The 12,276-nt window shown below is 41.3% G+C and overlaps 2 protein-coding genes across 2 annotated transcripts; both read left to right on the top strand.

Annotated features, from left to right (window-relative positions):
• The first annotated feature begins 812 nt into the window (after positions 1–812).
• Positions 813–3,299, top strand: LOC122018577 (esterase AGAP003155-like). Its single transcript, XM_042575928.1, has 6 exons — positions 813–1,118; positions 1,200–1,298; positions 1,371–1,412; positions 1,495–1,624; positions 2,509–2,610; positions 3,059–3,299. Exons 1-6 carry the CDS (start codon positions 870–872, stop codon positions 3,151–3,153), a joined length of 717 nt encoding a protein of 238 aa, XP_042431862.1. The 5' UTR covers positions 813–869; the 3' UTR covers positions 3,154–3,299.
• Positions 3,300–6,014: 2,715 nt separating this feature from the next.
• Positions 6,015–8,396, top strand: LOC122019501 (putative disease resistance protein RGA4). Its single transcript, XM_042576962.1, has 3 exons — positions 6,015–6,314; positions 6,410–6,676; positions 8,337–8,396. The coding sequence occupies exons 1-3, from the start codon at positions 6,015–6,017 to the stop codon at positions 8,394–8,396; spliced, it is 627 nt and encodes a 208-aa protein (XP_042432896.1).
• Positions 8,397–12,276: the final 3,880 nt, after the last annotated feature.

The following is a 12,276-nucleotide window of genomic DNA, read 5'->3' as shown; positions in this document are numbered from 1 at the left end:
TTATAATAGCTACTGCGGATAAGCTGCTACACGTTGTAGTAGCTACTGCCGATAAGTTGTTACACGTTGTAGCAGCTATTGACGATTAACTATTACAATGTGTAATGAATAATGTCTATTATCATTTTAAAATATTTTATTTTTTATTATTTTATATTTATATTTTATATTTCATTGGATATAGGGTCGGATATCCAAATAACTGACAACCCGTCGGATATTTAATACATAATAACCTCCGGATATAGGGCCGGATGTAGGGTCATGATATTACATTATCCGATCTAGTAGGGCCGGATAGTTTTTTATCCCAATAACCGAATCAACCCGATCCATGATCATCCCTAGTTCATACCACTTTTGGATGTGAATCAAAGATTATTCGTGGCGGAGCACGGGATTACTTTTGGGTCTTATTCGACTTGGCTCAATTAGACTGACAACCTACCTTGTAATTATAAAAAAAAATTAATTAATCATATCAGATTGAATATGAAGTAATCAGTTCGATTTTATAGAAATTTTCTATTGATTATATGGATAAATTAAAAAAAACGTATACATAAAATCTCATCCTAATAACTAGTATTGAAAGTATTTTCAAGTCCACTGTCTATTAAAAAAAAATCTTAATAATAAACTATCGGTGAATGTAACTCTACATTCTTAATTTGCCACTGTCCACTGGACAGTGTAACCTACCCTGGGAGGTCTGGGTTTGGTAATAGTTTGGCTGTTACAAGGCTCCGCGGGGCATCACAACGGCATTCCTTTTTCCTATAAAAGCGCCCCCCACCCCGGGGGAAGGCAACGCACCCAGCCTTCTTGGAATCGGGGAATAATCCGTCTGTCCTCACCTCAGATCCGCCATGGGGAGCCTCGCGGCGGAGGTTGCCGGCGACTTCGGCGGTGCGCCGCGGAGGCCGAAGTTCCTCTGCCTCCATGGCTTCCGCACCAGCGGCGAGATCATGCGGACGCAGGTGGTGGGGAAGTGGCCTGAGGAGGTCACCGCCCGCCTCGATCTCGTCTTCCCCGACGCCCCTTTCCCCTCCGAGGGCAAGTCCGACGTTGACGGGATCTTCCCTCCGCCCTACTACGAGTGGTTTCAGTTCGATAAGGTTCCTTCTCTCCCTTTTCCCCCAAATCCTTCCTCGCTTTCTTTTTTTTTCCCCTTGATTTATTCCGATCATATTAAGTAGGATTTCATGGAATACCGGAACTTGGACGAATGCTTCGCGTATATTGAGAACTTGATGATCGAACACGGACCATTCGATGGCCTGATGGGGTTCTCTCAGGTAATTTTTTCTGCTCTGATCCGACCATCCACTAACATATTTGTTGATCGAAGTGTGTTTTGTGGTGATTAGGGCGCGATTCTCTCGTCGGCGCTCGTGGGTCTTCAATCTCGGGTATTTCTTCCGATCCTTGTATTAATTCATCTTGGATTGGTACTGGATCACAATATTGAATCTCTATCGATTTGATCAATAGGGTCTGGCGTTGACGAGGGTGGCGAAGCTGAAGTACTTGGTCGTGATCGGAGGGGCGAAGTTCCAGTCCTCGGCTGTGGCCAAGAAGGCGTACCCGTCTCCGCCGGACTGCACGTCGCTACATTTTTTAGGTACAGTTTAAAACCCACCCCATAATTCGCACTTCTCCTGACTCGTGGTAACAATCCCTCATAATTAACAGTAGCGTCGGTGAAGACGATGGCTAACGAAGTCGAATTGAATTGTTAGGGTCTTTAATTAAGGAACAGAGCGTGTGTCAATGTTGAATTCAAAAGTCAAACACGTGTTCCACAAATACCCACATGTCTATTTTCTTTTGATGCAGTGCTTTTAATAATGGGTCAAATTGTTTTATGCAATCATTCAAAGCATTCTGTTCCATTTTCAATTGGTCAGGACCATTTGGGGCACATTAAGTTTTACAATTCACAAGATCCAAGCTTACTGATTCATTTTGGCTTGAAATGGTTTGTGTGAGTTTGTTTATCTCTTAAATGTGTTTTTCCTGGTGTCCGATGGTAGTAGAATGATTTAAATAACCCCAAGATGGTCACTTTGTTAGGATCCAAATCAATTTGTTGACTAATTTTAACTCGACATCTTATGTGTTTGTTGTATTACATTTGTGTTTTAAGGTCTAACTAGTCATAGAAAATGGTAATAGATCTACAGTCAGCTTGTTGGATTCCATTTCAACTCTTTTGAGTCATTATACTCAAACTCTTATATGTCAATTTGATCGCACCTGAAGTATGTGTTTTAAGCTTAACTAGTCATAAAATTGCTTGTTGGATCCAAATCAATTTATTGATTCATGTATATTTAAAATATCACTGAACTATGAACTATTGGTTGCAAAAGTTAATCTGATAAAATGAAATCAGCATTACTGATCCGAATTAAAGGGAAAACAAAGGGCCTAATCTGATAAAATTTCTTCAAAAAGTTTTAAGTATCACTGAACTATGACGAGTACTAAATCTTTCTTTTTCAGGTGACATGGACTTCTTAAAGGCGCCTGGAGAAGCACTCTTGGAGTCTTTTGTGAATCCTTTCATCATCCGACATCCGAAGGGCCACACGGTCCCGAGACTCGGTGAGTCTGCTCACTTCCCCATCTTCCCTATCACTTTGTAGTTCCAGCTCTTTAAGATCTGACCGACGGTTGATCCTCTAGTGCTCAAATTTTCTTGTTGAATCAGAGACAAATTTAATCTGAAAGATTTTTTATCAATCCATTTGAAATACTTTAGCTTCCGGATCATTATTAACCGTTAGATTCCCATGGATCCCATTCCCTTTTGAAAACCTGGATAATTTTACATCTCTTCCTACTGAGATTTATCTATACATGTGAAAAAAAATACATTCATTTTTCATCCAAATTGGGTGAGTCCGTCTTTTCATGTTTGTACAATTTTGTTCCAACCAATTTTTCATGTCCAAAAAAGCCTGTCAGTCCTCATTTTGCTTGCTTGAGTTCTCGATTAAATGACATATATAATCGAAAATTCTTAAGGGTATATTCTGTTGGTTTTTCGCAGATGAGAAAAGCATGGAGACAATGCTTGAATTCCTGGACAAGATAGAAGACGATCTGCCCTGTGATAAACCAAGCACGAGGAAGAAGGCCATTTAAGTTAACATAGTAATTAAAAATTCATACTCCTAGCCATTTGAAGCCTCACTTCATTTTCCATTTTGCCTCATATTTTTTCATTTGGCATCCAGGAGTATATATAAAAATTATGTCAGATTATTCAACATTTTAGTTTGACTGCTTCATTGTGGTTCTTGATGTTTGTATTCAATATTATGGCAAAATCTCTCTTAATAGAGGATATTGAAAAATTAAAAATTGAAAATATAAATTTAAAGGATCAAATAATTTTTCAAATTGAAAATATAAATTTAAAGGTTCAAATAGAAAATTTTAAAAATTCTGTATATTTAAATTTTTTTGCTTCAAATTTTAGGAACTATAAAGGATTAAATTGATATTATATATTTTATAAGTAATAAAAATATATATCCCTAGAAAATACCTGATTAACCCCGTTGGAAAGAACTTATATTGGGTTTTAAAATCATGTTTAGTTTAAATTATGTATATTTCTAATTTCAATTTTATTTAATATTTTTCTTTTAATTCCCCAATATGCTAAAATAAATTTCTTCTACAATTTCTATTCAAAATTAATTAGTTATTAATTTTTGCAAAATAGAATTTTATTTCTTATCTGTTGGAAATTTTTTAAAATTGTTTCATCATTATATTATTTTTTATGAATTTTTTTAAATATTATATCTTGCACATTAAAAATATCTCATAGAATTATTTTTACAAAATGTATTTTTTATTCACATTCTCTGTCCAAGAAAAATTTTATAAAATTTTTTAACTGTTATTGAATATTTTATGAATTTTCTATTAAAATACTAACTTTTAATATTAAAAATTCTCAAATACTCAATTTTCAAAAATTTAACTTTTTTTGCAAAAATATTTATTCTATTATATTCTCATAAAATTTTTAAGATTTTTTTTTAACCTCAAAATTATTTTTTTATATTTCTACCATTGGTGCACAAGTCATTATATTTAGTATAATCCGAACTCTGAATTTATAATCCTCTTGATAACATCTACAATTGTAATTCAATTTAAATTAATCACATAACTTTCAATGTGGACTAGATAAAAAAAGAAAACCACAGATGTCTTGCTTATGCCGATTAATTCTGAAGTGATTGGTTTAGTCCTACAGAAATTTTCCATCGATCATCATAATAAATCGAGAAGTATTCGCAACGAATACAACAACCCATCAACATAATATTTTTAAGTCAACCACTTATTAAAAGAAATTTATCTGTTAATTTACTTTCAAAATTGAGATCTGATTTTTAAATGTGGACTAAACCTTATATATTAATTCAACAATTCATCCTTTCATCTGTTAATTCAGCTGTAAACACATCTTAACGTTACACCATCTTAAACCTTCATACACAAGGAAGTCCATTTTTCATTAACATTTGACATTTCCAACATTGTTTATTCCTCAATCCACTGAAAGCCAAACCCACTCACGTTGCTAAAACCGTACGCAGGCGAGAGAATCCAAAATGGAAGAGATTCCCAAGTCAACGAGGCCGGCACATTCCCATCTTGGTTGAAGAAGAAGAAGAAGAACCATGGTCGGAGGATTCCTGTCGTCCATCATCAGTTTGGCCGTCGACTAGCTGTGTGCCTTAGAATCGCCTCCTCCGGCCTCCGCAGACCCTCCACGCACCACCATTGAGCAAGAGATGACTAAACTGGAGAAGACGATGAGGAGAATCCAAGCCAAGCTCACCATCTCCGAGGATCACGATTCAAGCCGCAGCAGCGAGCAGGTCAAGCTCTGGCTGAGCGAGCTCAAAGACACAGCCTACGCTGCCCAATACGTTATCGAAGAATACGAGTACGAGCTACTGCATGCCGAAGCTCGGCATGAGGCAAGCCACTCGAACACTGCAGTTGATGAATTGGCCAGCAGAGTCAAGCAGATCATCGAAAGCTCCAAGAAGATCGCCGAGAAGTGGAGAGCCCTCAAGTTGATCAAGAAAAGTGGCAAGAGGAAAAGAACCCCGAACCAACAAATGGGGTCTCTAGTTCCTGAATCAGGTGTTCTCGAAAGGGAAGAGGAGGAGAAGATCTTACTCGACTGGATTCTGTCAGAGGATAATGCATCAAGGAACAGAGTATCAGTCATTGCCTTAACTGGAATGGGGGGTCTTGGCAAAACCACAGTAGCTCAGCTCATGTACAATGATCTCAAGGTGAAAAGCTACTTCGATCTAAGAGGATGGATCAGTGTTTCCGAACACTTTGATGTCGCTGCTCTATCGCGAAAGATATCGAAACCCCTCTTCAAAGAAAGAGTAGATTCTAAAAATGTCAAAGAGGTTCAGCATGAACTGAAGAGAGGACTGAAGGGGATGAAGTTTTTGCTCGTCCTTGGAACGAGGAACTCAAGCTATGGAATCAATTAAATAGGCCCTTGATGAATGCTAAAGTCAGCAAGTCATAGTGACCACGAAACTAGACTCAGTTGCTAGAATTATGCAAACAACTGATCCTTTGATCTTGGAGAGCTTGCCTTTCGATGCTTGTTGGTCGTTGTTCAAGCGAATTGCTTTTACGGAATGAGATCTCAATGCGTGCCAAGATCTCGTGAACATCGGTTGGTGCATGGTGGCGAAAAAGTGCAAGGGGTTGCCACTGGCAGTCAAGGTGCTCGGAGGTGCTCTTAGAAATGAAGAGGATGAAGAAAGGTGGATTGACATCTTAGAAAGTGAAATTTGGGAGTTGGATAAATTAGGTCGAGATGGGGTTTTGTCAGCACTGAAGATAACTTATGATAGCATGCCTATGGAGCTGAAAAGATGCTTCCCCTACTTGTCCTTGTTTCCAAAATATACGTTCTTCATCGTCGACGAATAGTCCAGTTGTGGATGTCCTATGGCCTTCTACAACCTACTAGAAGCAAGCAAGTTGAGGAGGTAGGATATGAACACTTAAAAGAATTGGTTGAGAGATCAATGCTAAATCTTTATGTTTCTGATTCTGATTCCGATGATGATCAGGAGGATGTTACTGATATTTACGACGAAGATTTCGGTAGTACCTTGGTGGAGGAAGATGCAAGTTATGTGATGCATGATCTTGTTCATGATCTAGCAAGCTATGTTGCTCAGGATGAATACCTCTGCGTGACAGACATAATGTTCGACTTGGAGAAATCGAAGAACAAGGTTCGACACTTGAGTGTTAACCTTAAGCACAGTGAGAGGGCCATAGATATCAGAAAGTTTTAGGACCTGTAACTTTTGAGGACACTTTTTATCAGAGGAGAGTCGAGGATTCGGGCCAATATCTCTGGGTCCTTGACGATCTTTTTTGGAAATTGAAATGCTTGCGAGCACTAGATTTGGGCTACACCAACATAACTGAGTTGCCAGAATCAATTGGCAGCCTTAAGTTGCTACGAAGTTTTTTGATTCGAGAAACCGGAGTCAAGAGGCTCTCGGAATCCATATGCAACCTCTACAATTTGCAGACTCTGAATTTTTCTGAAACATATTACTGTGAAGTTCCTAGACCGATCGGGAATTTGGTAAATCTTCGACATCTTTGTTAGAAGACACAATAATATGTTGCCGGAGATTTTACGGGATATTAGCTGAATTTAAATTGCACTGAATTAAATTCAACTAACAGTAGAGATGACCTGAGCGGATAATCTCATGCTGCCAGCAGGGGATGGTTTCTGCTCTGAGCCAAAGAATTTCCGAGCAAGAAGATCGGCTCAGTAGATCGGTCGGTCGGCCGGTCGGGACGGTCGGTCGGGACGGTCGGTCGGGTCGGTCAGTCGGCTGGTCGAGTCGGTCGGTCGACCGGGTCGGTCGGTCGGCTGGTCGAGTCTGTCGAGTCGGTCGGTCGGCCGGGTCGATCGGTCGGTCGGGTCGGTCAGTCGGCTGGGTCGGTCGAGCAACAGAGCAGGTCTTGACAGAAAGGAAGACCAGGTCTGTTTAGAGCAGATCTGCAGAACACAGAAGACAAGGTCTGTAGAGCAGTCTCGACAGAGCAACAGGTCTTGACAGAGCAGTAAGGTTGGGCAAAATCCCGGCCGGGTAAGCTGACCGAGGCCTGCAAGTAGCAGTTTCCTTGAAACAGATTGGGCGGTCTGTTTCCTAGGGTCCCACCTCCGGCTGTGCTTTGAGGCTTATTTGGGTGGTCTGTTTCTCAAGGTACAACGGTCTGACCGTAAACTCCACCAAGCACCGGTAGTCACGACGAACTGAGTGGTACCCGAATGCTACCACGGCAAATCTGCCGAGCAGGAGTTGCACGACAGAGAAGGAGAATGAGGAGGAGAGCTTCTGCTTGTTTTTGCTGTGTTATCTGCGTAATCATTAATCTTTCTTTAATGCATCTGTTACATAAGCAGCAAAAAGATATATGTGGCAAAATGTTGGTTATTTTACTTAGGTAAATTTTGCCCCGACCGGTCCGACATTCGTGTGTGCAAGTCACGCTCGAGTCAACTTGGTTCAGTGCAATTCAGGCCCTGGATTTGCACCCCTGCCTGCGCACCCACGCGTGAAAGAGAACCTCTCCCCATGCATTTGTTCACATCCTCAATGCATGTGAATCAATATAAACCAACAAACTTGCCTTGAAACTTTCAATGTGGGACTAAAGTCACATTCACAATAGAGTTTCTTCTCTTGCACCTCTTCTCCATTCACACTTATTCAACAATCTCTTCCTGTTTTCTAGCCATGTCTAGCTATCTTCCACTGGGAATCGAAAATCTTACCAACTTGCAAACACTCTCGAAGTTCTTTGTGAGTAGGAGCGGCGAGTATTGTGGAATAGGGGAATTGAATGGTCTGGTGCAACTTAGGGGACTTAGGGGACTTCTCTCCATTGATTGTTTACGATACGTATCAAAGGAAGAGTGTTTACTCTTGGAACCCCTTTGAAGACAAAACTTCATCTCGATACTTTGACACTGAGCTGGGGGTCTGATGGGCTTGAATATCATGATGTCGATCGGAAGATGAGGAGGAAGACTATGACGATTATAAAGATGGTGAAGAGGATGATCATGAGCAAGTGGAAGAAATGGCAGAGCAGCTGCTAGAGTGCCTTCGACCGCATAACAATCTCGAAAGATTTCATATAGATTACTACCGTAATCTGAGCTTTGCGCGATGAGTGGGTGATTGATCATTCGATAAACTGGTGCAAGTGTTTCTTTCTGGATGCAGGAGATGCAAATTCCTTCCACCATTAGGTCGACTGCCTTCTCTCAAAACTGTCCATATTGAAGAATTGTATAGTGTGCAACATATCGGCCGTGAATTTTATGTTGCTGATGGTAACACATGTTGTAAGGCATCCCCAAAGTTAGACTTTGTCGATCCGTGCCATGCCAAATTGGGTGAAGTGGGACGGAGTCGAAGTCGGTGACTTTCCCGCCATCGACGATCTTCAAATCTGCCAATGTCCAAAGCTCACCAAATTTCCTCAGCACCTTATTTCTACAGTGAAAGCATTGGACATCAAAGTCTACAGTGGTTTATTGACCCTTAAAGATTTGCATTCCCTCACACACCTTGTTTCGTATGTCCAGTCTCAGAATGACTGGAAGTGGATGCTCTCTTCTTACCTTCCGACTCTTCAGCACTTGACGCTTGAGAGCTCTATGAGCTCTGTTCATCTGTACCAGAACAATCTGCCATCCCTCAAGACCTTGGAGATTTTGTATTCTCCGAAATTGACAATCATTGAGGGGTTGAACGACCTCACCTCCTTGAATTCTTTAGTTGTCCGGGAGTGTCCTCGTCTCAAGTTTAAGGAGTTGTTGCCTGCCACACTTGAACAAGTGAAGCTCAGCGAATCGCCTTTGTTTGAGCAAGGCTATAACAAGCAACTTAAGGAACGACAAAAGACTATATAATCTTGATGTTCTTATGAAGTGGAAACAAAAAAAACGGCAATTTACCAAAAGGCGTACTAGGTTTAATGTATTTATCAAAAGGCACATCACGATTTTATATTTACCAAAAGGCGCAGTTTACTAAAATCAATTCCCAGATTACCCCTCTGGCTAACCTGGCAACCGCCTTTTTCAAACACAATTTTCCAAGCATCCAAGCTGAAATTAGAATTGAAAAATAATTTGTGGTTTGGATGCACGTCTTCTCACCGTCTCTCTCCCTCCATCCCTCTGCGTGGTGTTATAAACTTGAAAGAAATATGAAGCTTGCGCTTGCCATTACTGCTCGCGCTGGTTGGCGGGGTTGCAATAGACCAGTTAGGTTTATGGCATAATGGCGTAAGAGTTGCTAGAGGAGACCAAGGACAAATTAAGTTAAGAACGTCAGCCGAGAAGGACAAACTTCTTGCAAGAGGGAAATTAGTAGAAGCACACATTTAAAGATTTAGACATGTATGTATTGATTTTTTTACTGTAAATTAAGGTAGTGATGGTAAATAAAAATGACAGTATTAGTGGGAAGGGTGGCGGCAAAAAGTGTTGTTATGGTTTATTTTGGTTGTGTGGGGAATAATATTCAACAACACCTGAATTATGATGTAATAGAAGACTTAATCGATTTAAGTCATGTTAGTATGATAGTTAAGTTTGGCTAAAAGTTATTTATTTATGGTTTAGGGTTTAGTCAGTGGTGGTCCTAGTTTACAAGAAGTATCTGCTTCAAAAGGGGCCTGATATCGATAACGTGTTATGTGGTTAAAACTTTGCTTTTATATCAGACCCTTCCTAATTTGAGCAAAATTACAATTTAACTACAACAACATCAGACCCTTCCTAGTTTGAGCAAAATTACAATTTAACTACAGCAATAGATTTTATAGTTGCAAATTTACTAAAATAGTTTTGTAATTTATTTATCAGGGATGATCATATAACTGAAGAAATTCTCTCTGAGATATGGAATACTCTTGATACAAATTATAGCATTGAACATGCAGCTAATGTAGGAGAAGTATCCAGAACAAATATTCCATCATCTTCGCAGTATAGTTGTGTGCCTAACACAAATAGAAATACAAGCAGTAATTTCACATTTGATCTAAATGAAGAAGCTAGTATTCAAGAAGATGAGGTTCTGAACCTGTGTGCAACACTTGTCGATTACTATGAGCCTACTTGGAGTGAGGAGGAAGGGTATTATAACTGAAATGGAGAGGAAATGCAATGCAATACAGATGTACAAGAATTCTTTGTTGATGATATGTAGATTAAACAATATGAAATATCTCAAGAGAAGTACAGTGACTTAGAGGAGGAGTTCCCAATAGCTGATGATCCATATATTCTAAATTCTCGATTTCTCCAAAGGTCAATTGAAGAGTCAACAGATCAGCATGAATTTTTTGTAGGACAGATATTTCCGTCTCGACAAGAGTTCAAGAATGAACTTGTGAAGCATGCCATGGTTAAACATATGAGATATAACCCAGTTGACACTCGGAAAAATAAAGTAAAAGCTATCTACTTCAATCAATCGTGTAAGTGGAGAGTAGTTGCCCGGGGGGATGTAGAGTACATTGTTATGAAATATATAAAGGAACACCAATGTGGCATCATTAGGGAAAGTGCTGATCATCAAGCATGCTCTTCATCCTTTGTAGCTTCTTTTGTTGAAGAGCAATTTTTTGCTAATGAACAATACAAGCCAAGTATGATTATAGCAGATGATCCTGTCCGAATGCTGAATCAACGGACGCTGGGCACGTGGCGCTCTCCGAGTCGTTGATGTAGATCTCTGGCTAGTCGTACGAAACTCCGGTGAACCTACACAGAAGTCGGGCCGGGAAGGGGTTCCCGGCGGCGACCCTCCGACGCTCAAGTCAGGCAAGCAAGCAATGAAAAAAGTGGCTCCAAAGGTCTTTTTTCGCGTACCTCCGGCGAAGTATAAGGCTCTTTATATAGAGCGGTGAAAGAGCTCCTGCACGTCCACCGAGGCGCATACGTGTCCGCAGCCCATACCTCGGTATGTGTCTGTCAGAAAGCTTACCTGACGTCATACTGCTACAGTCCAAGCACGTCTTCGATGGGACAACAGAACACCTTGTTGTCAGACTTGGAGTATGGCCTAGCCATAGGACTTGACAGCTGTCATAAGATGTTCTTGTCCTTCTTTACCGACCACAGGCCGGGGCTCTTCATCGGCCTGCTGGGGAAATCTTCGGTAAGATGTTATATAGGGACTACTAGCAGTATGTTACATTGCCTTCGGACGATCATGACGTCCGCTCGGCCCTTCGTTACTGTTCAATCGAGCGTCGGAACCCCGATCCCTGTCAGGGCGTCTTTTTATTATCGGATGTTCATCGGTAGGCCGGTCGGGAGGCCGACCCATCCTTCTCCGGTCGACCGGTCGGTCTACCCTTCTCTCATGAGTCCGGTCGGCTCACCCTTCTCCGATGGACCACCTGGCCCTTTGACTTCCACGTGGCATTGACCCCTCGCTATGGGGTCCCGTGTTCTAACCGTCGGATCACTTGCCTTCCCCTCAAGTCTACTCGAAGGAGGCGAAGTCCGACTGACTAGACTGCCGATCTGACATAGTAACGACCGATACATCAATCCGCTCGGCCAGGCTTAGGGGTGCTCATCCGTTCGGCGGTACTTTGCCCATGCCTTGTATTCCCTTGAAATCCATGCCCCATCCTCTCCTCTACTACCCATCACGTGTGCTGTGCACGGTAAGGGGCGATCATTAAATGCGACCTATATTCTGCTGACACGTGGCAATCTTACTTTTGTCAAGGTATGGCGGTGGCGTCACCTCCGATGGGACAGTCGCCGTTTGAAATGAACGGCTGGATGATGACCTCGTTCTTCACGACCTGAATCGGACGGCTAAGGCCGTACAGGGCAAACGTTATAAATCTCGCGGCCCCCTCTCTCCGCCGCCTTCTTCTTCATCGACCTTCAACCCCCCGCTGCTGTTTCTGCTCCGGCGATCCTTATTCCCCGTCTGTTTGGTGCGCTCGTCATCTTCTTCCTTTCCTCGATCTTTCTCGTACCTGTAAGCCTTCCTTTTCAGCTCCCCTCCTCCTGTATTGCTTTCTTTTTCATTCTATCGGCATTTTCTTTTAGTTTTTCTGTCAATATCTCTTCTGCTTCGACCATGGCGAGCACTTCTACGCCTACAGTCGGCGCTCCTAGTCTCT

The sequence above is a fragment of the Zingiber officinale genome, chromosome 9A, assembly GCF_018446385.1.
Source record: "Zingiber officinale cultivar Zhangliang chromosome 9A, Zo_v1.1, whole genome shotgun sequence".
In the NCBI taxonomy this organism is placed as follows: Eukaryota; Viridiplantae; Streptophyta; class Magnoliopsida; order Zingiberales; family Zingiberaceae; genus Zingiber; species Zingiber officinale.
The sequence above is the reverse complement of the archived record's forward strand: the minus strand, read 5'-3'. Positions and strand labels throughout refer to the sequence as shown.

Bases quoted from the DNA above. Each gene is read 5' to 3' on its own strand.
- LOC122018577 (XM_042575928.1), top strand. From the start codon at position 870: ATGGGGAGCCTCGCGGCGGAGGTTGCCGGCGACTTCGGCGGTGCGCCG. The intron at 1,119-1,199 runs GTTCCTTCTCTC...CATATTAAGTAG, and splicing joins AGTGGTTTCAGTTCGATAAG to GATTTCATGGAATACCGGAA. The intron at 1,625-2,508 runs GTACAGTTTAAA...TTTCTTTTTCAG, and splicing joins CACGTCGCTACATTTTTTAG to GTGACATGGACTTCTTAAAG.
- LOC122019501 (XM_042576962.1), top strand. From the start codon at position 6,015: ATGTCCTATGGCCTTCTACAACCTACTAGAAGCAAGCAAGTTGAGGAG. The intron at 6,315-6,409 runs GTTCGACACTTG...ACTTTTTATCAG, and splicing joins TGGAGAAATCGAAGAACAAG to AGGAGAGTCGAGGATTCGGG. The intron at 6,677-8,336 runs GTAAATCTTCGA...TTCTGGATGCAG, and splicing joins CTAGACCGATCGGGAATTTG to GAGATGCAAATTCCTTCCAC.